The sequence below is a fragment of the Musa acuminata genome, chromosome BXJ2-10 (genome assembly GCF_036884655.1).
Source record: "Musa acuminata AAA Group cultivar baxijiao chromosome BXJ2-10, Cavendish_Baxijiao_AAA, whole genome shotgun sequence".
Lineage (NCBI taxonomy): Eukaryota > Viridiplantae > Streptophyta > Magnoliopsida > Zingiberales > Musaceae > Musa > Musa acuminata.
Genome location: NC_088347.1, coordinates 35,925,315 through 35,952,014, shown reverse-complemented (window position 1 = coordinate 35,952,014; position 26,700 = coordinate 35,925,315). Strand labels below are relative to the sequence as shown.

General features: G+C 40.1%; 7 protein-coding genes across 11 annotated transcripts; 5 read left to right on the top strand and 2 right to left on the bottom strand.

The window, feature by feature from the left end:
* The first annotated feature begins 109 nt into the window (after nucleotides 1–109).
* On the top strand, nucleotides 110–4,001 carry LOC135624364 (probable transcription factor KAN4). Its single transcript, XM_065127878.1, has 6 exons — nucleotides 110–731; nucleotides 825–901; nucleotides 1,130–1,166; nucleotides 1,421–1,579; nucleotides 3,003–3,107; nucleotides 3,760–4,001. The coding sequence occupies exons 1-5, from the start codon at nucleotides 383–385 to the stop codon at nucleotides 3,080–3,082; spliced, it is 702 nt and encodes a 233-aa protein (XP_064983950.1). The 5' UTR covers nucleotides 110–382; the 3' UTR covers nucleotides 3,083–3,107; nucleotides 3,760–4,001.
* An 823-nt stretch (nucleotides 4,002–4,824) lies between these two features.
* Nucleotides 4,825–6,164, bottom strand: LOC103969476 (uncharacterized). The gene is made up of 2 exons (XM_009383011.3): nucleotides 5,924–6,164; nucleotides 4,825–5,611 (listed from the first exon to the last, which is right to left on the bottom strand). The coding sequence occupies exon 2, from the start codon at nucleotides 5,602–5,604 to the stop codon at nucleotides 4,927–4,929; it is 678 nt and encodes a 225-aa protein (XP_009381286.3). The 5' UTR covers nucleotides 5,605–5,611; nucleotides 5,924–6,164; the 3' UTR covers nucleotides 4,825–4,926.
* A 1,053-nt stretch (nucleotides 6,165–7,217) lies between these two features.
* On the bottom strand, nucleotides 7,218–8,010 carry LOC135626054 (uncharacterized). Its single transcript, XM_065131243.1, has one exon. The coding sequence runs from the start codon at nucleotides 7,850–7,852 to the stop codon at nucleotides 7,394–7,396; it is 459 nt and encodes a 152-aa protein (XP_064987315.1). The 5' UTR covers nucleotides 7,853–8,010; the 3' UTR covers nucleotides 7,218–7,393.
* A 4,513-nt stretch (nucleotides 8,011–12,523) lies between these two features.
* On the top strand, nucleotides 12,524–13,196 carry LOC135624900 (ocs element-binding factor 1-like). Its single transcript, XM_065128957.1, has one exon. It carries the CDS (start codon nucleotides 12,557–12,559, stop codon nucleotides 13,007–13,009), a length of 453 nt encoding a protein of 150 aa, XP_064985029.1. The 5' UTR covers nucleotides 12,524–12,556; the 3' UTR covers nucleotides 13,010–13,196.
* Nucleotides 13,197–14,118: 922 nt separating this feature from the next.
* LOC135625446 (uncharacterized) lies at nucleotides 14,119–17,170 on the top strand. 3 transcript variants are annotated; one of them, XM_065130281.1, is made up of 4 exons: nucleotides 14,119–14,364; nucleotides 14,437–14,555; nucleotides 14,807–14,889; nucleotides 16,842–17,170. In XM_065130281.1, exons 1-3 carry the CDS (start codon nucleotides 14,216–14,218, stop codon nucleotides 14,827–14,829), a joined length of 291 nt encoding a protein of 96 aa, XP_064986353.1. In that variant the 5' UTR covers nucleotides 14,119–14,215; the 3' UTR covers nucleotides 14,830–14,889; nucleotides 16,842–17,170. The 3 variants fall into 3 exon arrangements, with proteins under 3 accessions (XP_064986353.1, XP_064986354.1, XP_064986355.1); XM_065130282.1 differs by having other exon boundaries at nucleotides 16,839–17,170; XM_065130283.1 differs by lacking the exon at nucleotides 14,807–14,889.
* Nucleotides 17,171–18,131: 961 nt separating this feature from the next.
* Nucleotides 18,132–21,225, top strand: LOC103969473 (thylakoidal processing peptidase 1, chloroplastic). 2 transcript variants are annotated; one of them, XM_009383009.3, is made up of 7 exons: nucleotides 18,132–18,659; nucleotides 19,038–19,106; nucleotides 19,222–19,290; nucleotides 19,417–19,503; nucleotides 20,091–20,158; nucleotides 20,285–20,443; nucleotides 20,681–21,225. In XM_009383009.3, exons 1-6 carry the CDS (start codon nucleotides 18,147–18,149, stop codon nucleotides 20,433–20,435), a joined length of 957 nt encoding a protein of 318 aa, XP_009381284.2. In that variant the 5' UTR covers nucleotides 18,132–18,146; the 3' UTR covers nucleotides 20,436–20,443; nucleotides 20,681–21,225. The 2 variants fall into 2 exon arrangements, with proteins under 2 accessions (XP_009381284.2, XP_009381283.2); XM_009383008.3 differs by having other exon boundaries at nucleotides 20,285–20,452.
* A 2,030-nt stretch (nucleotides 21,226–23,255) lies between these two features.
* Nucleotides 23,256–26,468, top strand: LOC103969472 (target of rapamycin complex subunit LST8). 2 transcript variants are annotated; one of them, XM_009383007.3, is made up of 11 exons: nucleotides 23,256–23,541; nucleotides 23,645–23,773; nucleotides 24,299–24,400; nucleotides 24,471–24,583; nucleotides 24,981–25,050; nucleotides 25,195–25,272; nucleotides 25,401–25,517; nucleotides 25,597–25,691; nucleotides 25,889–25,968; nucleotides 26,040–26,099; nucleotides 26,178–26,468. In XM_009383007.3, exons 2-11 carry the CDS (start codon nucleotides 23,666–23,668, stop codon nucleotides 26,303–26,305), a joined length of 951 nt encoding a protein of 316 aa, XP_009381282.1. In that variant the 5' UTR covers nucleotides 23,256–23,541; nucleotides 23,645–23,665; the 3' UTR covers nucleotides 26,306–26,468. The 2 variants fall into 2 exon arrangements, with proteins under 2 accessions (XP_009381282.1, XP_009381281.1); XM_009383006.3 differs by having other exon boundaries at nucleotides 23,639–23,773.
* Nucleotides 26,469–26,700: the final 232 nt, after the last annotated feature.

The window sequence follows — 26,700 nt, the reverse complement described above, 5'->3', positions numbered from 1 at the left end:
GATAGAATTATCCAAGGACTTGGATCTCTCTCTCTCTCTCTCTCTCTCTCTCTCTGCAATGCCTTCCCAGCCAGTATTATCTTCCATTTATTGTCTTTTGGCAGGCTGGTGCCCGTACTCATGCCATACCCTAATCCAAAGTCACTGTACCAATCTTCTCATCTCTTGATTGCTTCTTTCACGTTCTAGCCTCCTTGTAGTTTACACTGTCTACACCAAAGCACCCATGGATATATTATATAGCCACTCATGACCTCATCACTTGTAGCTTAGGCTCCCTCTCTCTTGCTTTTCTTTGTTGCCCTTCATTTGTCAGGAATTGTTCATGATAGATCTCATTCATTTGTCATTTATCACTTAGAATTGTTGATGGTCAAGCAAAATGGAAGACAAATGCACTGACCTGTCTCTCCAGATCAGCGCATCATCGACCACCATGATCCATGGATCCTCGCCAAACTGGGATCTCTTTGGAGATCCTAGCATGGAAGAGCCGATTTCCAGTAGGAGGAGGAGTGAGGTGAACGAACCCAAGTATGGCGAGCCGTCGCTGAGGCTGGAACTCAAGGTCCAGGCATCTGGTCCAGACGACCACAGAAGAAACCAACACCCTCGCAGTGGAGTCAAGCGGAGTTTGGGGAAGAGGAGCAGTAGAGCTCCACGAATGAGGTGGACTACCAGTCTCCACGCCCATTTCGTTCATGCGGTGGAGCTCCTCGGTGGCCATGAGAGTAAGCAACCTGTCCCTCAGAATCTTCTTGGCTGCGTATTCCTGTTATGACCGTCAGCGAACAGAGATTTCTCTTGGATCTGTATGTCTGCAGGGGCAACGCCAAAATCAATCTTGGAACTGATGAACGTGAAAGATCTAACACTAGTTCATGTGAAGAGCCATCTGCAGGTAAGAGAAGTGGATAAAGAAGAAGCCCCCCTTCCTTTTTCTGCAACCAAAAAGTGACCATATCATTGTTAGGGTTAGGGTTTTGTTTTGGGTGTAGACAGAGTGGGGGCTTCCAAACAATCAAACACTGCGGACAAAACAGCATCTGTGGAAGTAATCGTGACATGTTAGACCTTTCTCTTTCTGATCCATTCTTATATCAATTATTTTCTTATTGTTTGTTGGCAGACGTATAGAACAGTGAGGAGCACCAACAGAGTGGCAGGTATTTGGAGTTCTCTCGGTCATGCAAGACACTATACCCTCTTTGGTTTTGGTTCTTCGGGGAGGGGCAGCTGCCATCATCACCCAGTCATCTCATTGGTGTCAGGAACTAGCTGATGGCTGGGGGAATGGCTCTCTCTCTCTCTCTCTCTCTCTCTCTCTCTCTCTCTCTCTCTCTGTGTCTTTGAATCACTGCGCTGATGTTCCATAAAGCACGACCTTTAGCATTATGGTGGTGAATGGCATTGTCTGCAGGCCAAACTCAGGCTGATATGGGCATGAGCAAGAGGACAGGCAGCGGGGAAGCGGAGGAAGTACTGGCAGGTGATAAAGCTGGAAACGAGTTCATCATCCCCTCCTATACTTCCCTCACCTCATCAACAACCCCACCAAGAACCCTACCAAATCCCCAAGGTCTGTGAGTACTCCATCCATCATCCCTGCACCACTCTATTTAAATTCTCAGAAATCTGTGCCATGGCTGATCGATGCAGTACTCTCCTGCAATCATGCATGCATGCATCGCCATGTCAGGGCACGAAATCATAGGTTCCGGTCCTGGTTTTGCATGCCCAAATAATATATGTTATTATACAGTACATGTCTTGCTTCAAGGATCCATAAGGAGGAGTCTGACATGACTCAATAGGGTTCTAATGAAGGAGGAGTAACCTTGAAAGGATCAAGAACAGATCTGAGAAGTTGACGACTATACTCTATTTTCTATTGTAAGGCTTGATTAGTAAACAAGGTCAAAGAAATAAACGGATCAAAACATTCTATATGACTAATTGTTTGCTCTACTAATCTACTGAAGAACATCTTAGAGCATTCTGTAGCATATACTATGAATACGGCTAGACTTTCATGGTTACTCTGAAGCAGTGCAATGATTTCAATCACATACTTATCAATGGTTAAACTAATTAAACAATAAAAGAATACAATTAATAATGTGTTGGAGAGGCAATATATAAGCTTTTGATTACTCAATATTAGAGAGATGGTGATGTAGAACAAGCTATAGAGAGAGAGAGAGAGAGAGAGAGAGGAGTGCGATTAGAGATTAGGGAGGAGAGAGAGAGGAATGAGATTAAAGATTAGAAAGAAGAGAAAAAGACTAGAAGAGAGAAGGTTTTTTTTTTTCATTCAAATTCAAAGTTTGATCTATTAACAAGCTCTACTATTTATACGGGTTTAGAAGCTTTGGTACAATCGAGGATGATTTCCGGACCTAATCTCTTAAGAAATAAATATGCCTTTTAGAATTTCAAAATATGATTTTTATGATACCTAAGTAATAAATGAGTGCAAGTAATACAAGAGTGTACTTAATACAAAAAAGAGATTTTAAGAAAATCGAACAATTTTTTTTAATTTACAACATAATTTTTAAAATTTTTAGATTAACTAATTGATGACTTTTTATTAATTTCTTTGCTTAGAATTTTCTTTTAAATCCTTCATGATGTACAACAATTTCCTTCTCTCAGATACTGCAGGTACAGGTAATCATTTATGCAGTGGTTAAGCTAATCTAAGTGGTTTGTTGCCATGGTATCAATTTACAATTTGAGCATCACTCGACTGATCTGTTGTCTCTAAGCCATGCAAAACCATGGAAAGAAGATATTGCATTGCAAGTAATTTCAAAGTATAAACCAAGGATTTTGCAGCTTAAACAGTGCAAAACAAGCAGGCTATATTTACTCATAGACCTGTGCAATGGTTCTTCTTTATAGGTTAAAAGCAGATTGCTTCAGTTTCATGAATGTCCATCTCTTAGTATTTATCTTTGGCATTCAAAATTATAGTTTGAATTCCATTGTTTAAACAGAGAGCTTCATACATCAAGTGGAGTGCTTGGAAACCATCATTCCAACAAAATGTTGTATCAAACCCCTTTCTCAACTGTGACAATTTCCAAAGTCAGGAAAGTCAGGTAATTGATACAGTCTCCTGTTGACTACATGTTTATGATGAATCTGATAGATTTCTAGAGGTAAATACATTTCTGTCCACTAATTAGTCCATTATGTATGTCAAGGTAGAACTGCATAGCATTCCTAGAAGTAATAGTCTCATTTGATACTTGGAAACTACATAACTACACCTGCATGTGTCTCGCTTCAGGGAAAAAACTTACCTCAATTGCAGTCTTACCTGCTTGCAGTGGCCACAAGCAACATACTGTTTGCTATCATGATCAGCCCTGAAATGTACCATCTGTGGTCCTTCAAGAAATATCAGAAACTAAAATTAGGATAAGCAAATATATAATTAGAAGTTTTAGAGGCAACATAGGTTTTCTGAATTCATGTAGTTCTCTCTCTCTCTCTCTACCTTGCACTGGCCACAAGCAACCTACTGTTTGCTATCATGATCTGCCCTGAAATGTACCATTTGTGGTCCTTCAAGAAAGATCAGAAATTCAAATTAGGATAAGCAAATATATAATTAGAAGTTTTAGAGGAAAAATAGGTCTTCTGGATTCATGTAGTTAGCTCTCTCTCTCTCTCTCTCTCTCTCTCTCTCTCTCTCTCTCTCTCTCTCTAAGGTTGTTCCAAACATAATATTTCATCTTCTGCAAACAGGCAGTAGAAATGCAAGGCCTGGATCAGGAGCCAGTCATGGATGGTGAAGAGAAGCAAAGGTTGAGAACAATATCTGCGACAGTCCGCATACTGAGCTTGGACTGCATGCCAAGCTGCTCAACATGGATATCAGCTTAGGAAGAGAGAGTTGGTGTATGGATCATGCTGATTCTTCAAATGATTTGACACTGATTTATTTGTAAACTTGGAATAACCTACCTTTCCTTTTTCATGTCATATTAGGAATGTTTAGGAAAAAAAGACAAGAAAATTCAAAGCTTTAAATTGGAGTGTCATATCTTGCAGTTCCGCTTGCAAATTGAAACTCATACATCTTGATACGAATTTTGCATCCTGAACTCACAGAACAATTCCATGCTATGCATTTGGACCATCGTGATCCATGCCTCCTTCAAGAACTGGCATCAAAGGTCATACTCAAATCATGTTTCTATGACCTAAACAAAATCTATAATCTGAGAACTAACAAATAAATGATTGACAGGTACAGATTTCAGACACTTGTTACAGACCTTCATGGCAAAGGCAAGAGGTTAGCAGCAGATAGTCTATACGCCTGGATTACTTGCAAGCAAGAAAGAAAACCTCTAGATCTACTTTGCTCACCAGATTCAGGATTTAACAGATCCAACCATCACAGGCTTTAGTATCTTTTTCTACCCACTTGCACACATATCCAGCATATATGATTTGGTTTCAGTTCCATAGATCAAGTATCCAATTCCATCTCATTTTCAATTACCAACCATGCAACCATTAATTCCACAAGCAAGCAATCATAAAAATGTAGTCTAGCAGATACTAGATTGCATGAGAATAACATACTCTGCAACAGCTTACTTTTAGAACAGAAAAAAACAGTGATACTAGCAAACTGCATAAATGCATGTATGTATTTACCAAAAAATATGTGCATCAGCATACACAATTCTGTTCTGACAATATACCTATGTATATATATTTCAAACAACTGAAGTGGCATTTGGCATGCCAAAAATATTATGTGCAGACAACATATGGACAATTTCTTGATATTAGAAACAATCAATTAGCATGGTACATCTACAACTGAGGACCAAAAAATTCAAATGTGGCAAATGCTTCTATTGTGAATAATGGCAGCAGACCACCAAACGACAGGATGGCCTAAAACCAAACAAGACTAACGATTACCAAAGCACCAACTAGAAACAGCAATGCCTTCAGATAGACATCAGCCTGCTGTCCATGGTGCGCCTGTCTCGGGAACCCATGAACATGCCCACCATGGAACCCATTGTAATATGGAGTAGCAGCAGCTGGACCATAAGCAGTCGAATCTGGAAATCCATGAACATGAAAGCTGAGCAGAGGGAACAGTCCAGCGATAGCAGCAGAGAACGTCAAGCTCCCGAATCTGGTGCTCGCCATGGGGGCACCACCCATAAACCATGGGTTTGTGTACTGGAACTGGTTGGGATCGGGCTGTGGGGCAGTCGCTGGCCGCTGCCCTGCCGGACGTTGAGGAATGTTCATATCCGGCACCGACTTAGACCTTGGGTCTATGGAGTTGTCTCCTCTGCCGTAGAGGGGGATTAACATCTTTTCTTCGACAATGGCCTTGCAGACAGGGCATTCGGAAGAGTGAGAATGGCCATGGAGCCATCTATAAAGGCAGGGCCAGCAGAAGAGGTGACCGCAGCGCGTGACGACCGGATCTCGCGCCAACTCGAAGCAGATGTTGCACTCGAAGTTGCAGGGCTCACTGTTTCCGCTGCTCTCACCAAAAGAAGAATTTTGGGGGCCTCTGTTAGCCGACTCCGACTGCCTAAATCCACCGGCCATGGGTGTGCTTCAAGCTCCAACGAGAATGCCAGAGAAAAGGAACTCAGCATCACCACAAGAAAAGACCAAACACCAAAGTAAACAACAAAATTGGAACTTCAAGCAAATGAAACCTCAAAAACCCCATTTTTTTTATCATCAAGATTGAAACGCAAGAAATGGAAGACAAAATAACCGAAATGAAAATAGCCATACATCAGCGAATTTCTTTTGGTTCTTGATCCGAAAGCACAAGCAACAATCTAAATCCCAATATCGGGGAAACAAAGGGCAAAGGCATCGAATCGGAGAAGAGAGACAGAAGAAAACGAAAAGCCACCTCTCGATCGGTCAAGGGAAGATTGGAACGAGGCGGCGGGGTTGGAGTGGAGGCGCATGCATCTGCAACGATGGAAAACGCCGCTGCCTCCCTCCCTCCCATCGGGAAATTTGTAGCCGAAGGAATCGGCGTGCCAGCGAACGACGGCGAATCCAGATGTGCTCCTCGCCATTACTCGGCGCCGCGCCGCTTTCGGATCTTCTTGCGGCGACTCCGATTCTCGCGCGCGCCCTTCGCCAAATCTTCGTATTCGTTCGTATTCATAGACACCCTCATCAAAAGACTAAATTACCCCTTCCATCATCTCTTTTCACAAAAATATATGGAGATAATCGATGCATTAACTTAATAATCCATACTACTGATCATAATTACTTTAATAAGCTTCTCATATCATTGTTGACTAAGGAGTACAATTTGTTGAGCTCAATAAATATGGGGGCGGTATATAGGTAAATGGAACCCATAGGTTGTAAACATTAGTAATATGATTAAAATACACTAAAAACATATTTGGGCATTGTTGGACTGTGTTGATTTCAAGTCTACTATCTTAAGTTTGATGTCTCTTTTTCCATCATCAACACTTGTCTTAATCTTGCATGAGGATAACATTGAATAATTTCACTAGAATAATCATGTCTCTTTTATTATAATTGAAGATAAAATAACATATTAAAATAGGGAGGCTTTGACTGCAATATAAATGTAGAGCATAAATTGGATTGCCAAGAATTAAGTATCATCAGCATTAACAGTGAGAAAGTAGGAAAGAGACCTTAACCATCATTTTTAGTTGTTGATTGAAGCCAAATTTTCACTACTTTCCCAATGACCACCAAATCAAGCATGTGGAGTTTGAATCGAAGTTGTTGACTTCTTTTGGTGTGGAAGCCAAGTCAAAGTGGCAGATGCATATGATTCTGCTTGTGGATTCTCCATTGTTAGGATGGATGAATACTTTTCAGAGTTCTAATTATATTAAAATTATTTTAAATATTAAAATTTTATTTGTACTAGCAATATATATATATATATATATATATATATATATATAGTGAAGATTTATGGAATCATATAATTTTATATAAGCTTTCTGATTTATCAATTTTAATGTTTGGTATTTGGTCTTCTTCCCGACACCCATCATTTGGTCTTCGAGATAGTTACCATGGAAAGCTACATTGTATACTGTCATTTCAATTATGCAGTTGGAGATGAGAAGGAAGAGAAGACGCCGAAGAAATGGAAGCCAAGCCAAACAGGGAGACATCAACCATTCCAAAGTCTTCAGTGAGAGATCGCAAGTCGTCAGCTCAATAGCAACCAAATTAATCATATGAACAATCTCATCAATCACCACTAAAAAATCGAAAAAAAGATCCAGAAATTAATTCTGAATCAAAAGACAATAGCAACATGTCATCTTTGATGCTTATCGACAGAAAACAGACCCACGGCAACTCCTCGTCAAACAAAGGCTGCAACCCTCCTCCTTGGCGCAACAGCATAACTCCGGCTCCTCGGGAACAGGAAGTCGGAGCCCAGCTTCACGTCGTCATCGAAGTCGCAGGGCTTGTCCTCGTCGATCCTCCCGATCGCCACGCTCTGGCTCCTCGGCACCACCGCCGGCTGCTGCGGCGACGCCCCCTTGAGGTCGAACCGGCCGCCACCCGTGCGGCTCACCGAATTCGCCCGTATGAGCTCCTGCAGGTCGTCGTCGCCGCTCATGCTCGTCCTCCCCGACTGCACGCTGAAGCTCCTCGGAAGCGTCGTGGTCATCGTGTACCCGAGCGCGCCGCCCTGTGGCATCCGGCCGGCGCAGCTGTTCATTCTGCGCACGTAGAAGTCGCAGGCGCGGCACAGCATGCGTATCGGCGCCTTCATGCACCGGCTGAGCCTGCTCGCCCCGCTGCTTCGCCCGTTCATGCTGATCCAAAGGCTTCCAAACAACAAGATGAAGAGTAGAAGATTGGATTGGATCGGAGAGAGAGAGAGAGAGAGAGGATTCAAAGGCTTCAATTCTACAAGATGAGAAGTAGAAGATTGGAATGGAGGGATGAATAGGAGAGACAGGTTCGAGGCCACCATACGCCACTTTATATAGATAAGGTACGACCATTTCTTTTCGTTGGCTAGTATGAAAAGGTCTCTCGGAAACTGCGAGTGATGGATAAGGATGGACATGGAAAATGGTGGCAAACCAAACGGGTTGTTCAGTGGAGAAGGAATACCACAGGCGAATCCCACAGCTTTCCCAACACCTCATGATGATGTGTGCTGATGGGATAATGCTTTGTGATCCGTAGTTTCCTCCTCTCTTCTCTCTCTCTCTCTCTCTCTCTCTCTCTCTCTCTCTCTCATAAAGAAGATAGAGATGCTTGAACTCAAGATGAGTTAATGTTGAAGAACTGGTCGTATTGTTTGCATGTGCAGTTTGACCAGTGGAGACGTCAAAGATTGACTTCAAGTACGCTCACCGAATCGACGGCGGAGTCATTGATATGGAAGGAAAAGCACATCTGTTCTTCCTGCTTTGGTGAGGCTACTGCAATGGAGATGTTGGTAGCGATAGACATAAAGGATTCCAAAATTTTCTTCCATCCATCGTCATCATATTGGACCCATTCACACAGTTTACATACATAGTATATACCATGAGAACAATGCGATCGACATATTCCATGGAAACACGGCATAGTCTACCATATACATTGCTCCATTCACATTCAGCATCAGTCCCACGGTTTGTATAGAATACCACGTGACCAAAGCGAAGCTGCCAAACCACCAACCCTTTTGTCATTATTCTTTGTTTAATTTAAGCGCATATATATATATATATATATATATATATATCCCTCGATTTATATTAAAAAATAAAAAATTATTATTACGCACCTGACATCTATAATTTGTACAATAATACACTCGATTTATATTAAATATCAGAATATGTTTTTGGGGAGCCTCCTCCTTTGACCATTAATTCCACGTGGCAGTCCAATCGGCCGCCACATTGATGTGACTCGGTCAACATCCATGAAACACCTGAGCCTTCCACCAGTTTCCAGAGAAGAAAGCGTTCGTTATCCATCCCTGCACCGCCGGGTCCAGGCAAGCAAGAGAGAGACAGAGCCGCCGGGAAAGCCGTGGAAGAACCCCGACCAGGCGGCGCCGCCCAGGGGGTTCTGAGGCTAACGGGACGGCCTCCGACACTGGCGTCGGTGTTGCTGTCATTTACGCAGGTTGTTGTCGATGGCGGTACAGATGGTACTGTGTGCAGCAACCAACTTCCTATAGGATTGCTGGGGCTGTCCTCGTCTCTTTCCTTGTACTCGAGATTAGGTCCCTTCCCACTTGTGAGCTCCGCAAGTGCAGCAGGGGATATGGAGCCAATGTAGCATTCCTAATACCACACAATAGGAACTACTCCAATGGCCTTCCTCTGAGCAATACTACATTTGGCTGCCCGAATGTAATGAAGCAAGATGATGACTTTGGCAGGAACTCAATAACAATAGTTTTAGTCTTCTGGTAGATCAGTTGTCAGTCAATCTATATACTTCTCTAAAGCATCAATTCCTCCATCATTTGCATGTCCAGTCCTTATCAGTGCTCTTCATCCAAGAGAAAAATGTATATATGATGATACACAGGATTAGTGAACTGCATCTTTGGCAGCAATCAACAAGAGTTACTTCCACTTGTTCGGGCAAATCTATTCTTATACGTCACATTGAACATCAGATAAAAGTGTTAATAAAACAAAAATCATACATTTGCTCACCGTTTCGATCGATGATATTTAATGATGATTTAATAAGTAATTTAAATTCTATTAAACAACTAGATTTTAATATATATTCTATCACTATACATTCAAAATATGATCCTCTCCCCATTTAATCGCACTATCTTTCAGGTAATTTATATTTTCTCAGGAGATACCCAAAGGTATTTATCAATATATGTTTCTTCATTTAGAATTTATTGTATAAAAAATCATCATCTAAGGATCATGAGATTTATGTTATGCATTATGATGTTTTATTCGAATTAATTGATGACAAGTAGAACGACTTCTATGACTTGCGACCTATAATGATTCTTGAATTGATTTAAATGAATCCTATGCACTGCTTATGATATATAATATATGATTCATAGACTTTAGTGGGCTTGGGAAAATTATTATATCATTCTTTAGGAACTTAAACAGAGTTGAATTGAGCTTATCTCCTACTTATGTCTACCCTTTGCCATTCTTTGATGGTGAAGAACCCAATCCTCTCGAGCCGGTGGGATGTATACACTTCACATCATTTTGTAACGACATTTGATCAAGCACTCCCTCTTTGAATGTGCCTTCTCTTTCTTAGTTTTCTTTGATCATCAGTCTACCCCAATTGTGGCTTAAGTGATCATCAACTCAGCATCAAGCAATTCTTCTGATGAGTGTAGGAACCACTTCTAATTTTCTAACAATGTTTCGTGACCAAGTTTTCTCTTAGCACACTTTATTTCCTTCCTCACTGACAGTGGCATCTGTCGAAGAGTCGTGTTCCAATTGTGCAATGTATATTGCTCTTTCACTTGTGTCACTATGATCCTTCCTTACAGGTGACTTCCACCCATTTACGAACTCCAGCTTTTGGCAGCTCGTTCTAAACCACATAAGGAATCAGAAAGCAGATTACGCAGATCGAATTATTGTCTCAGTCAATAAAAAAGAAAGGGGGGGAGGTTCATCAAACATTGCCTTTAATCTTTTAGTGTGTGGAAAAGGTTGTCGAGCACATTTGCTGCTGATCGGATGTTAATGGAAGGGCCCCTCGAGCAACGAATGCAGTGCATGGCTGCAGCATGCATCAGCAGTTATGGGCCTACGTTAGGTGCATGCACTTATCAGACTGATCTATTCATGTCATACTTTATTCTCCTACTAAATAATGTAAGACTTCTTTCATGATTGTTGGAAGCTTTGAGTTCTTCGATGCGAGATCTCACAACACTGTTCTGAAGGTAGTGAATTTAAGATACCAGCATGTAGTTCATTAAATCTTAGTGCGGAAAAAGAAATGAAGGACCTCCGAGACTTCGTTTTCTTCACGGCCAATCCTTCTGCTACCTTTCATACAGTCTTTATCAAAGAAGGCTATGAACAAGAGTGATTCAGCTGCCCATACCCACCTCTCGACTTTTCTTCCAACCCTAAGAGATAGCTTTATCTCCAAAGTATTCAACAATCCACATGGATGTTGGCTTTTACAACATGGACTCTACCTACCCGTCGACACCTCCTCGATCACTCTCTCTCGCATGGATCAGATCAGGAAAGCTGTGAACATGCATGGAGTAGTAATAAGCAAGAGCTTCCCATCAAGAACTCTCCTCCCTCTTTAAACACATGGATGTCAGTTGGTATACATCCCTCTTTGTTAGTCGTTTTAAGAACATACTGCAGTCTTCCTCCGCCTGTTCCTCAAACGTTGGCTCTATGTGACTGAGTTGCGGTTGGCCAACGTATCGGCAGAGAAAAGAGAGAACATGGCACCTGCTTTGGCGGAAAGCAAGCTTTGCCCTAACCATTACAAGTTCGGTGAGACCAGAGGAAAAGACGAACAATAACAAAGGAAAAGAAAAGGAAAGAGACATGAGAGAAAAGCAAGTGTTTCATGCTTTCTCCGTGTCCTTCTTGTTGATCTCGTGCCACCCACTGTCCATGAAATCTATACTTTTGTTCTTGTGTATGTCTTCCTAAACCCACAACAGGAAAGCTTTACTCCCTTGCATCTTAAAACGACCTATCAACTGTTGTTTAGGATTAGGATATGGATGGCCCATTCTATCAACTGACCTAAACAAAAGTACACCTTGTTCTCCTACAGGTTTTAGGATTATGTTTGACATACCATATGAAGTTGATGATAAAAAGTTATTATTCATCTTCAAAATATAATATCTTGAATTGTAGTGAATAAACAACTCGTTGCCCTCTCATTAACATTGTATTTTTGGGTATCGAATTGGCAGAATTAGAAGCTAAACCCATTCATTTCCGTGGCAAACTGTTAAAGCATGTATTGTACACTAACTGTCAACTGCTCTTAGGAGGAAAGAATCGCTGAGGAGAATATTCTCACTGCTACCGTTCTACCCGAGCGGCGCACGTGGAGGAAAATAGCGACCCCGACACGTGTACCCACCACTTTGCGATCCGGCCACCGGCATTCCTTCGCCGCTAAGCGAACACCTCGTCGGCTCGCCACCCCGAATCCTCGTGGAGATTCCCTTGTCCCCCACACGCTTCTTTATGCCTCACCCCGCGATCCACCCTCCGTTCATCACAAACGAAACCAATCGGCGGCTGTGATCTGACGAACGAGCACGAGCAGAGTATCTTGATGCGGATTCGTTCCTCGGATCACGTCCGCCGCTGGCGTCTCCTAGTGCGGCCCGAGTCAGGAGTCCACGCGCACACCCCGGATGTCCAACTGCCTTTCGCCACGTGGAGAGGTGGGGCGCCCCTGCCAACCCCCGCCGCGCGCCCTCCGTCGTTAAATGCGGCACCGCGGCTCAGCCTTTCTTCCCTTTTCCCTCCCCTCTCGCCTTCCTTCGCTCGGTTTCCTCATGCTGCTGCTCGACGCCGCCTTCGACGTGCCCTTCGACGCCTTCTGGTTCGACCCCGAGCCGGACCCGTCGACCCCCGGCTCGACCGAGCTCTCCCCCGATGAGCAGCGCCGGCTCCGTCGGAAGATCTCCAACCGCGAGTCGGCCCGCCGGTGCCGGAACCGGAAGCAGCGCCACCTCGAAGAGCTCCGGACCGAGTCGGCCCGGCTCCGGTCACAGAACCGTGACCTGGCGAGCCGGGTTGGTGCTCTGGCTCACCGCTGCATACTCGTCCACCGCGCCAACCACGGCCTCCGTGCCCAGTCCGCCGCCCTCAGCCGGAGGCTCATCGAGCTCCGCCGACTGGTACTGCTCCGTCGGGTGTTGACGATGGCGGCGCCAGCCCCCGTTGCCTCTCATGGCGGGTTTGGTGGTGTGGGATACGAGCAGGCCTTGGCATCACTGCTCGCGTGAACTTGGTACTCGGAAATTTCGATACCGCGGGTCCCCCTTTCAATTGTGGCGGACATTGGCGTGTGTAGTTTTGGGTGGCCACGCTTTGGTGTCTATTACGAACGAATTTTGTTGACGCCTCCTTTCGGGTTTAACGCTTAATCATATAAATAAATAAATAAGCGAAATCCGCCCGATTTTTCATAAATCCGGCAATGAATCTTCAAGATTGTGAACTTTCGATCGGACAGTGATTGCTTTAACTATCTTTCTTTGCACGAATCCTAAGGCAACAAGACGTTGGCCTTAGTCACATATCAAATGAACGGTCGTTGATTAATCATATCCGATACTTGCGATCCGCTGCAACTGATTGGCCTGTGACTCACGAGCCAAGCATTGATGGTGTGGGTTTTCTTGGGGACAAACATTATCTGAAGGAGTTATTTTACATCTCATGAGACACATTATCCGAAGAAGAAATGATAATATTGGGCTTTTCATTACAATCTCATCCGTCATAATTAGACTCTGCCTATGATCATATCTGAAGAAGTTTTCTCTATGATAGATTTTGATCTATACTTGGATTTTATCTCTTTTACGTGTAAGCCAAAGAGGAATAGGCATTGCATAAATCTTAATTATATTGAAAATGATAAAAGGCATAATGAATTTTGAATTCGCTCATCGATGTGATGTGATGTGATGATCAAATTTTGATTGGATTATCACTTATCTCAAACTTCAATTATTAAAAAAGATCCTATTTAACACATTTGTTTCGATAGGCTGATCCAATACTTAGTATTGTCAATCTACTTTATGGCATATGAACATCACGTAAGTGTTCCATTAAGGTTGAGTTTATTAATCCAATTGGTATTTTAACTTAACATCAGTAGTTATAAATAGAGTAATAATTATGTTTTTACCAAAAACAAATAAAAGGAAGAGCAGAATTGCAAATATAAATATAAATATAAATATATATGCATATATATATATATATACACACTTATATATACATGTATATACATACATACATACATATATAAATAAATGAATAAATTATATATATATATATATATATATATATATATATATAACCCTCGATAAGTCACTAAAAACCGTCTCTCGCTACGAATCATCTCCTGTCATCGCAAACTATATTTTGGTTGTCGCCTGTGCTCTCGCTAAGAAACCCCAAACCCTCGGCGACGCGAAATGGCTTGGAGAGGCTCGGTGTCCCGGTCGCTTCTCGCCGCCGCGCGATCCTCACCACGACGGCCGACGCCGGCGCTTCCCCGCCTCCGCCCTCCGTCACCCACCGCGCCTCGCCTCCCTCGCCGCCGTACCTCCTCCGCTTCTGCTCGGTAAAAACCCCTTCCCCCTTAAACCCTCGTTCGGACCGATCCCTCCCTTTCGCTGAATACGGTTCTGCGCAGATCGTTGGGAGAGCTCAGATGCGTGCAGCTTCTTCTCCCATTGCAGGCGGTGGCGGCCACTCCGCGACTCACCTCCCATCTTTCCGTCAGCGCGAGAGCTTGCTGTGAGCTTTCTCAGGGTAAATCTCGTCGCATTTGTTGAGATCTATGGTTAGCCTGAAATGAATTTGAACTTATGGAGGAAAATTCATTTTGATCTTGTATGCGTCTGAAAAGATGGATTTATTATAAATTTTATGGTCAGATGGCTACGATTATGGACATCTTTCTTTCTTATGGTATTTTTTAGGTTTTATATTAAATGGATCTGTTGCTTTACCTAAGATCGACTTTTGGTTGATTCAAGATAATTGGGTTTGGGATATGATAGGGAGGAACGGGAAAGATGGGTGATTCAGGAGACGTTGACCTTTGGGTGGATGCAGGAGGATGGTGTTATCGTTTCAAGACACTGTAGGTTTCTCTCTTCTTTATTACTTTCGAACTAATTAAATGGATTGATTGGTGATAAGAAATGGGTGCAAACTGAAGAAAAGAGCAGGAAAAATTTTAAATGGTCTAAACAGACATCACATTGATCATTCTAATTTAGTACAATAGTTGAATTCTACCTAATAACGAGGGCATTACTGAGTTTTATTTCGTTTTTTTCTTTTTCTTGCAGAAAATATACTTTGAAACTCAAAATTGATTTGTTGAAAGCAAATGCATTTGCTCAATATAATAGCACCCCAGGCCCTACTTTGTTTGTGTTGTTTTACAGCTAAAACCATAAGTTCAATTTCCAGTTTTCTCTTAAATTGGGTTCAGAAAACAGTTGATTAAAATCTACCACTGCAATCCACTTAGCATGCATGAAATTAACGTTTTTAGCATCTTTTTATGCATCAACATCAACGTAAGATGTTCTTCTTTTATCTACCCGTCGCTCCAATTTATTTAAATCCTCTATGTAGCTTTTTTAAAGTATGCAAAATGTTTTAGCATGATATTAAATACATAATGATTATGTAGGGTTAGTTGTTGAGATCATTATTATGTTATAGTTGGTTTGGTTTTAGTTATTTTTGCCTTATGGTCAGGATCCTCCCTGACAGCTTATATTAGCTTTATGCATTTTTTTAAATATTCCTTGGTTAAAGAAATCCCTAATCATTATTTCGCCCTTTTAAATTTATAGTTGCTTAATATTCAATTTCTTGTGCCATTGTTTCGTGATTGTGGCTTGTATTTCAAGACCGTCTTTACTGGGGACTTGTAACAATATATGAATTATTATTTGAGAATAATTTGGTTGGTTAAAACAAAATATCTGATGCTTGTTGATGTTCTCGTCATAGTAATAAATCTATTCCCACTTTATGTCAAAATGTACTTTTTCTGATTCTTACAACCATAGTTAGGATTATTGTGTTTTGAGATGAAAGCTTCACATTTTCACATCAATTATGTCAACATTGTATTAGGTGCATGAATTTTATTCTTGGGTCTGGTGAATAAGTAGGGGCCATGTAGTGGCAACTGGGGATGGCCAAATTATATATCAACCTGAGTTCCAAAATCTACTACACATTTAACTAGAAAGTGATAGCAACTTGAATGGCAATAATTTTACTTTAAACCTTTTCACATGAAAAAGCCAATAGATGTCAAAAATAAAGTAGGAAGCCTCTATCTAGTACTCAATCATGGTAGAAACCTGTGTGTCGGAATTATAGTGGTTACAGCAGAAACCTGTCTCAGAATTATAAGGAATAGGAAACTAGTATGTTGGATATTAATGGAATGAGTAACTGATAATGTGTTAATGCTGAAATGGCTTCTATCATTGCTGATAACAGCATCTATAAATACAGCTGCAAACTCGTAAGGTCTTTCACACATTAGGTACACACAAGGACTGCAAGAAACAACTGGATTGTTATGATCAGTGCCAATTGTGGTTGTTAATAAACATTCTTAACTATTCCAAGTTTGTGTAAACACAAGAACCCGATGTAAGTTTCATGCTTTCTAGCTAGTAATTCCTAATGAAGTTTCACTTTAATTTGTCATGTTTTGATTCTATACAAGCATGCATTGCACAAAAGAAGAATGTGTTGAAGCTAAGCTTATTTGCAAACTATATCACCCGACTTCTTTTTTCTTTCAACTACTGTTGGTTCTAATCTTTGATCTGAAATACACCTGGAAGGTTGTATTCGATCTCTTTGGGGTTTAACTTCCAAAATTCTGGCTGCAACAATTACGTATTGCATTAATATAAACTATAAAATGAATGAGATTGTGATAATGATATTTCAAATTGCCCCGCAATACTAATTTTGGCAATTCTCTTCTAATCCAGTTGTTTCAGTTGTTGCCTGAGATTGATCGCCACTTAAAAGTTTTTTTGATTGAAGCAGGTACGTGAAGTAATTAAGTGGCTTATCACAGGCATCAAAAGACTTGTGGCAGATGTTACAGGGGAGCTTCTTCACCCGTTTAGTGACTGTAAGAGTACGGATAAACTGTTGGTGGTTTTGTTTGATGCAGTTTAAATCTTCCAAGGCTATTAATTGAGGCACAAGTCTGACTATCGGTTGATGACTTATCTAATGATTCTTAACTCTTGTTTTTTTTCGTTTTGATTCTTAATTCCAACCGTTCGTCTGATTGGTCCAAAAGCTCATTGTGTATTGACAGATGCGTGTCCTTTTGACCCGTGAAAGTCAAAACTCAGGCAATTTATTTATATTTTTGGGTTTTTCTTTTTTATTTTTCACTTAATCGTATGCGGTGCTATGACGCATGCGCTGACGTTATGGCCGCCTTCCCCCTTAGTCTTTTTTCCTTATTCCAATTAATATCTTTTATCATCTCTCTCATTGTGCCACATTCCATGATAGCTATATCTTAGGTGGTCAACAAGCGACTTAGCTTAGTTAACAATTTTTGGCTAGCAATTAATTAATTAGTTGACACCCTTTGACAATTGAAAAGCATGGTCCTGAATATAACATATATGTGTATAATTTTTAATATTTTGAGTTGTATACACGAGATGTGATGGTTGGAAACGTAGATAGAAACCATCGTATGGATGAATTTACCCCTTATAAAATTAATGAAACAGTGTTTATTGGAATTTGGAACTAACAAATTCTCCTTTTGAGTATTTTATTGAGAGTTTCATATTCTTTTGATAAACTGTACTCCTTAATAAATTTTAGATTCTACTTTTAAATAGATAATTAAAAATTAAAATGTTCGGAACGCTGTGTTCGTTGAAAATGAGTCGTCGAAAGATCCACACTCGTTTATTACATATCTAAGTATTTCACAGGAAGACAGAGATGATATCCCACCTTCATAAAGAGGAAGAAGGTTCCGGGAAACAACAGCTTTGCTGAGAGTCAAACCAAATCATTTTGTGTGTGAAAGGCCCTCTTGATTGTCCTATTATTACCGAAATACCATGGCAAATGGAATAACCATGCACCAAACAAACATTTGCTCGCTAAATTTTATATTTCAGAGGATTATTTTGTTTCCTAAACTGTCTTTTTCTACATTTATGATTGCTAAGTCTTTCTGTAGAATTTATTCAATTTCTTCTGTTCTTGACTAGATTTTAGAAAGAATTTTCCATAATATTATAAGAAAATAGAAATGTAGCTACAGCAATTTCGTAAATATCACCAAGTATCCGCCCTTTTCTAAAAGTCCTCATGATAAAACCCCTCTGGAAACTTCCTTCTCTCCTCTCACACTCGTCTTCCATCCGCCTTCCTTCGTCGGGAGGAGCTCCTCAAGCCAACACTCTTAACCCTAATCCTCCCAATCCCTCACCTTCCCAAGACCCCCAGCTTTCGGATCTCCAGCGCTCTCTGAACTCCAAACCGGTCGTTCGAGAACCCCCGATTCCCCTTTCCCGATCCCGGTTCGGCCACCTCCATCGCCGGAATGAGATTCGCTTTCTGATCTCCCGCTTCCTCCTCTCCTCTTTCTCTTCCGCCATCTACGTGTACCCTACCGTTCTCCGGTTGTCCAATATAGCAGCTATGGCGATCCGCGTCACCGTCTCTCGGATGCTTAACTCCTGTTCAGATGACGCTAAGACATTCTTCACTGCGTTGACTGTTCTGCTGTTATACGGGTCATTCTTGGCAGAGCCAAGATCGATCCCTTCGAAGTCGATGTTTCCGACATTTGACGTTGGAGATCGAATTCTAGCTGAGAGGGTAAGGACTACTCCTTGGTGCCTGTTGTTTGTTTAATTTAGTGATTTGTTGCTTTTGTCGACTGAATTTGAAAAATCTTTCCAGATTTTGAGAATCATTGTGGGTGATTAATTTTAGTGTCATATATGTGGTTTAAATTAACATAGAAGTGGTTGTATCCTAATATGAAGAGGTGGTATTGTTTTACATTGGGCTAATTATTAAACTCTATGCCTCTTCCCTTTGTTCTATCCTTTGAACATTTAATTTGAACTAATTAATGATTTTTATCATAATAATATCAAGAATAAATTATATGGTATATTGACATTTGTTATTTTGTTGCTGGTAATCAATTTTGTTTTGCTGATAACAATTTTGTGTTGATTGAAACTGCAGTTTTCTTACTTGTTTAGAGAGCCTGAAGTCAGAGATATTGTCATATTTAGAGCTCCACCAATCCTTCAGGTATAGTTGTTTTTGCAGTTTCATCTTAGTCCTTTGTTGGATATTTATAAATACCAAATATGGTGGTTCTGCTGAAATGTGGCCGTGAAATTTATTGGAATTTCCTTTGATGCAGGAAACTGGGTATAGTTCACGTGATGTTTTTATCAAAAGAGTTGTGGCCAAGGCTGGTGACTGTGTTGAAGTAAGCTCATAATCTATGCATTATGTTTTAGTTGTCTCACTTCCGTTTTGCTTGCTTATGTAGATATATTTATTCCCCATACTCTAAATGATATGCAAATGACTTAGCTCTTGTTGTGTATGCCAGATACGTGATGGCAAGCTGTTGGTGAATGGTATAATCCAGGATGAAGAATTTATTCTAGAGCCACTTCGATATGAAATGAAACCAATGGTACGCCATATGCTATGGATTTTTGGGCTTTGAAAACCAAAATACTTCTCTAACATCTTAGACTGCTGATATTGGGTGAATCATGTTTATGGTATAAATGCAATGTTGTTATATAGTGCTTTCTTAGGACACGTTGGTTTAGAAAAATGAAAATCTGTTGTGACCATGATTAGATTCTTGAAGTTTTTACTGTATTACATGGTATGTTTTGGTCAACTATTTCAGAGGCAAAAGGCTTTTTTTTTCCAAGAAGAGTAAAGTATGAACATTACCATTAGTGATCATGGGAATTCATGAAGATAGATGAATGAACATTGTTAAATAAATTCTTTCATTTTTTTTTTTGCTGAAACAGAAACAAAAAGGATATGGTGTTATCCACAATCAAGAGAGGTTATATGATATCAAGAATTGATATAATTTTTTTAGAAACCTGATAAACCTTTTGTTTCTCAACAATAAGATAAGAGTTTTCTCTTGTTTAATAATTTTCTTCTCGGTATAAATTTGCTAGTTTTTTATTTTAACATCTATCTGTTAGAAAACTAATTATGAACTATATACTGATTGCTGGTTCCTTTGTGCAGTTTGTGCCCGAAGGCTGTGTCTTTGTTTTGGGGGATAATCGAAATAACAGCTTCGACTCTCATAATTGGTGAGTCCTGAACCCAGTGTGGATGCTAATTTCTAATAGCTTTGGTCCTTGGTTTTGTAAGTTAATGTTATGTTAAAATTAGTTGCAAACAATTGAAATTCCATAACTATTATATTATTGTCTCAGGGGGCCTCTTCCAGTGAAGGACATTATTGGAAGGTCGGTGTTCCGTTATTGGCCTCGGTCAAGAATCTCAGACACCATTTATGTACGAAGTATGGTGCAGAATGTGATGGGAGTTGATGCATATTCTTCTGCAAATAAAGACTACATTTGATTGATGAGGTGGATTTTGTAAGAATTCTTGCCATTTTTTCCTCCTTTTCTTTTCCTTTTCTTGTTGTCCGTCCCTGAACAATTTCTGTCATTGTTCAGTTACTGACTGGCGTTATTGTGCCTGCTCCTCTAGTAGGGTAGTTGGTCAATCATCCAAAATTGTTTGTCATCTTGTGATGTGTTTTCATTATATCCATTAAAGGAGCAGTGCAATCTTTTATAGTGAACCTTTTTTTTACTTTGCAGGACCCAATTGGTTGCCTGGTAATTTATTCATCAACCTTCTATATCAGAAATGTTTAGGTAGAACCAAAGTGTAAGGAAAACACTATACAGCTGCTCAGACTGAAGAAGTCCGAATGCTTATCGGACCATTTGATGCTGCAGTGGCATTGTGATGAAGCCAGACGGAGGTTTCAGCTCACCTACATCGTGGTTGAGTTTATTCCACAATGCCAAGTTCTAAAGCCTTGACGGTGGAGGAATGCTTCAGCAACATGCAATTATTTTGACCCTGAATTTTATCTCTGATTTCAATTGATGATTGATCATGAGTGCTATAGTGGCACAACGACCTAGTGTATCCTGCAATATGAACTTGAAGAATATGCTTATTTAAGTTGTGATTGATGGGTGTGGAAAAATAGTTATGGAAATGCTTGTAACTCTTATAGATCCTTGTGATATCTTTTCTGCTATTATTTGTTTATATTATAGAAGAACATGGTGGCAGGGTTTGTATGTAAAGCTGTGGTTATACTTAAAACTTGTGACTCGAGATATTTAATGTCTATGTTGCCCAAGTGGTCAATTATATCATATACACACTAACTTTTAATTGTTAATAGGTCCAGGTTAAAGTGAGGCTTACGCTTCCTCTACGTTGTAACAAAGTCGTATTCGATCATTTATTTGCTTATCATACTTGGTCTATCATTGCAATTCATTGGACAAAGTTTTGGAGCTCATCTAATTTTCTTTCAAGATTGATGAGAAAAATAAACATCAAGGAACCACCAAAATACATATTTATTGGTATTTATTGGTTTGATCAAATACCAATATAGAAATATATGGTAATTAGTTATCAATACGATTATTTACTTGTAATAATTTAATCATTTTATTTAATAAGTCATCACGATATATAGTATAGAAGGGTTGTAGTTAGATATCTTTAGTATCATGATGCCTCGATTTAAGAAATTTATATTAAAATTTTTATAGTTATAAAAGTAAAATATTTAATCCTAATTATTGTAGCGTTATCGGTTTTACCGATAGAAGACATAGCGTTGTCGGTTTTACCAATAGAAGATACATCACGTGACAGCACGTGCATAAACGACACGAAAATGATGGACAAATAATAATAGTGTCATGAGTGACTGTTGTAGTAGTGGTCAACCTTGTCGATGTCGATCAAAACATCAACGACAAGGAGGCAGAGAGCAGTGAGGCATCCACGTCGGCACCGTGCTCAAATTTTCGGATGATCACTTCGTCCAATGCCATAGCGAATTCAAGGAAAGAGCGATGGGCGATGAGAAGGAGGGAGAGGTTGCGAGCGAGGTGCTTACTTCAACCTCTTGAGCTTTAGTCGACGCATGAATGACATGTACGCCCCCCGTCCACAGTAGTGTGGTTGTCGACCTGCTTTCGGATCAACTTCACCCATGATCGAAGGGGATCCAATCGAATGATGAAGATTGATTGTGGCACAAAATGGAGACTCTAAGAGTATAGATTCAATAGCGAGAGAGACAACAAACCCTCATCTCCTTTTCGCTCGTCGTATCTTATCTTTTTGATGCTCTCCACCACAACAACGAGGGCGAAGGAGGATGAGGGTTTGTTATCTCTCATGTTGTTGGATCTATACTCATCGGACTTCCATTTTGTGCGACGATCAATCATTGTCATCCAATCGAATTCCCTTAGGTCGTGGGTGGAGTTGATCCGAAAATAAGTCGGCAACCACATCGCTATTGCCGGGGCATACACATTGTTTGTGCATCATCTAAAACTTGAGAGCTCGATGCAAGTGCGCTTCTTTGCCGAGCGTGCTCGTAGCCTCTCCCTCCTCGTCGCCCATCGCCCTTTTCTTGAGTTCGCTTTGCCATTGGAAGATGTGATCGTCCAAAGATTTGAGCACAATGTTGACACAAAATACAGAGCGATATTGGAGGAGGAAGAGGAGGCAGAAATTGTGTGGTACCAACACAGATGCCTCACCTCCCTCATCTTCCTCCGTTGGTGACGACTCAAATGCCTAAGTGCTCTACATTATCTTCCTCTTCGTCATCATCAATATTCATATCGACATTAGCAAGACCGCTACTACGTCGTTGTTGCCGACCACCATATTATCTTCCTCTTCGTCATCATCAATATTCATATCGACATTAGCAAGACCGCTACTACGTCGTTGTTGCCGACCACCATCACAATAGTCACCCACAGTACCATCGTTTATCATAACCATTAAAATTATCTTTTCGTTTAATCATTTTTATACTACTCATGCACGTATTGTATCTTTCATTAGTAAAGCTGATGATGTTAGAATAAATAATGTTAAATATTTTCATTTCATAAAGATTTTAATATATATTTTTTAAATCTAAAAAAATAAAATATTAAAAATATCTAACTATATAAGGTAATATAATATGTAATTAGTTCGTATATCGAAATCATGTCATTTCTGACCGAAATTTAAATTATTGAATATATTTTTTTTATATCGTAATAGAGTGTATATCCTCGTTAAGTGTGGGAAAGGATGGCGTGATATCGTATCTTGTGAGGGGTCGATATCCCGTATTCGGTTTTCCTTATTCGCGTGATATCCCCGAGGCGGGCGTCTAAGGGGAATCGGAGTTCTCTGCTGCCGCTGCTTTCGATCTGGCAGTGAGAGGTCGTGCCCAAAGATTAGGGTTTGTGGCGGCATGGGTCTTCTTTGTTGATCGACGTGCCCTCGGTGCCCTCCTCTTCTTGATCTCGATGCAGTTCGGCCTGCTCCTTATAGGATCTTATGGGGTTCTGTAACGGTTGATGCTTTGGAGTCATGATCCAGCGCAGGGGCAATTGTTTCGGCGGTTGAGGTATTCACCAGCGGTTCCAATTTCGTTCCTTTTCCCGTGATCTCATGGTTGTTCTATAAGTGGGATTCTTTTTCTTCTCTCTTCTTTCTGGTTGGAGGTTTAGTGAGCAATAGGGGCTTCAAGAATGACCCAACCTTCTGTGATTCTTGCCACGGCGAGCTATGACCACACCATCAGATTCTGGGAGGCTAAGAGTGGCCGATGTTACCGCACCATTCAGTACCCCGACTCGGTGAGTTTGTTGATTCCTGTATGGTTGTGATTTGCGTTTGTGTGATGGATAATAACAGTTTATATTTATATTGTGTCATTGTGTTAGATTATTTTGGTTGATTTTTCCTAGTTTAAGTTATTCTTAGTGCCCATATCCTTCTAGCTTGGAAGTTGGTTTGTTTTGTATCTAAGGAACACTAGAATCCTTTTTTTCCTTTGAAGAATAGAAGTTGAAAGACATTAAGATGTCTTTCTATGAAATAGTTTGTCCATCCCTTTAGTAAAAATAGGAAGGTGCTGAGAACATACATTTCAACAATTGTGGACTCCAAGGGTAAATCTTGCTCTTACTTTTTTTTTGATGTTACACTGCATTTAATTCATTGATATCTTTTTGTTCTTTGTCGATGAAGTAAAAACAATGCCACATTAAAGAAAAACACTATGCAAAATTTGAAGGACAATATAGTTTGTCATAAGTTCTTTCACAAACGATCTTATTGCTTCTAATCATGCCTTGATTCATCTTTTGTGCTTTTTGCAGCAAGTCAATAGGCTTGAGATAACACCCGATAAACGTTTCTTAGCTGCAGCAGGAAATCCTCACATCCGCCTTTTCGATGTTAACTCCAATAGTCCACACCCAGTATGTCTCTGTGTTTAGAAATATGATATTTTCTGTGTTTTTATTTTGACTAAAAATATTGTTTTGTCAGGTTATTAGCTATGATTCACATACTAGTAATGTGATGGCAGTTGGATTTCAATGTGACGGCAATTGGATGTACTCAGGATCTGAAGATGGGACAGTGAAGATTTGGGACTTAAGGTACTTCAAACGGCTTATTTCATTTCATTTTTTTGTCATAATTAATGCAACTGCTGTGTCTTTTCCTGAACTTCCTCGTGCCATTTCTCATCTGATATAAATGACTTGGGTTGCACCATTTGAAGTTGTGAATGACTCATGACTTATTTGTAGAACTCAACTTATTATGGGTTCGATTCATCGCCTGTATGCCTAGGGAGTCTATATAGCAGAATTGAAATACTAAATATGAGAGCAAAAGTTTTGGATGTGTATTGTTGGGGAATGGTGAAAGGTTATCTTTAAAATGACCAATCTTAACACTGCTTGCTCTTTATATGTATGTTGCTTCTGTATAAATATATACTAATATCTTTAAGCTTCAAGTATGTCTAATTTGCCTATGCTACTGTTTTAGGACTGCGACATGTCAACGGGAATATGAAAGCCGTGCAGCTGTGAATACAGTAGTTCTACACCCAAATCAAGTGATATTCTTTATACTATTCATCTTCTGGACCTTATCTCATATGATCATGACCAATTCTAAAGCTCTGATTCGTGTGACAGCTAGTGTCTTGTTAAATTGAAGGGTGCCATATGACACTAGGCTAAATCTATTGTCCTTGCAGAAGGAATTGATATCTGGCGATCAGAATGGAAACATAAGAGTATGGGATCTGGCTGCAAATTCATGCAGCTGTGAGTTGGTAAGAACATATGTGCTGATATGAGCTTATAAAAGTTGAATCAATGCACATCTATAGTACCTGCAATGCTGTTATCTATTCTGTGGTGAATTAAATTTTCACTCGCTGCATTATACATCCGAGTGCAGGTTCCAGAGGTTGATACTGCTGTGAGGTCTCTGACAGTAATGTGGGATGGCAGCATGGTTGTTGCTGCAAATAACCGGGGAACATGTTATGTGTGGCGCTTGCTAAAAGGAACACAGGTTTCTTGCTTTTATATATCTAGATAATGAATAGCATTTTGTAACAATCAGTTTGTAAGCTGGATGATTTTTGTTGTAGACTATGACCTACTTCGAACCACTACATAAATTACAAGCACATGATGGCTATATCTTGAAGTGCCTGCTGTCACCAGAATTTTGTGATCCCAACAGGTAACTACCACTTGTTTTATGTTGTAAAGTCGAAAATACACTTAACTTCATGGTAGAGTTCAGAATTTGTCATCATTTATAATTATCCTAAGAAGGCATTGAATGGTGCAGCATGTAGATAATAAGATCAGTCAGTGAAGCAAATAATATTTTCTTAAGTGGTACGCACGGTTTCATATCTGTTGAATTACTCCTAGGTATCTTGCTACTGCATCATCCGATCACACTGTAAAAATATGGAATGTTGATGGATTCACATTGGAACGAGTATTGACCGGTAAGGAGAACTTTATTTCTGACCATATATCGATTTCAGTTATCTCATGCCTTGTCTGAACATTTTCTTAGGACATCAGCGCTGGGTGTGGGACTGTGTTTTCTCAGTGGATGGTGCTTATCTGATAACAGGTAATACATATAATATAGTGTTTTTCCTCGTTTGATTTGCTTCTATGATCCAATGGAAAATTATATCGTTGCGTGCAGCTTCATCCGATACAACTGCAAGACTGTGGGCAATGTCCAACGGAGAAACCATTAGAATGTACCAAGGGCATCACAAGGCAACCGTTTGCTGCGCTCTGCATGATGGTGCCGAATCACCTCCGGCATGAGGAAAACTTGGTTGCAAGACATTATATATTTATATTGAAGTTTGATAGGTTTTTTTTTTTTGTCGGTTGTTTGTCTGGTGTATGTTCGGATCGGACATCTTTAATCTCAAGATGTTTGAATTCCAGCTGTAATATTAGTTATTTGACTGCTGTTCTTCGTTGATATTTCAGATTTATATCGACTAGGTTTACTGATCTCAGTTTCTCTAAATCAAACTTATTCGAAGCGACTTTATCAGGTTGGAAGGATAATAACAGTATATTTATTCATGTATGAATTAGAAAAAGATAAAAACTGAAGTGTTTGCGTATTACATACTGTCACCAGAATTAGCTACCATTGGTTGGTAGGTTTTTTAGATAGTTTAATTTATTTATTCTTTTAAACAGATAGT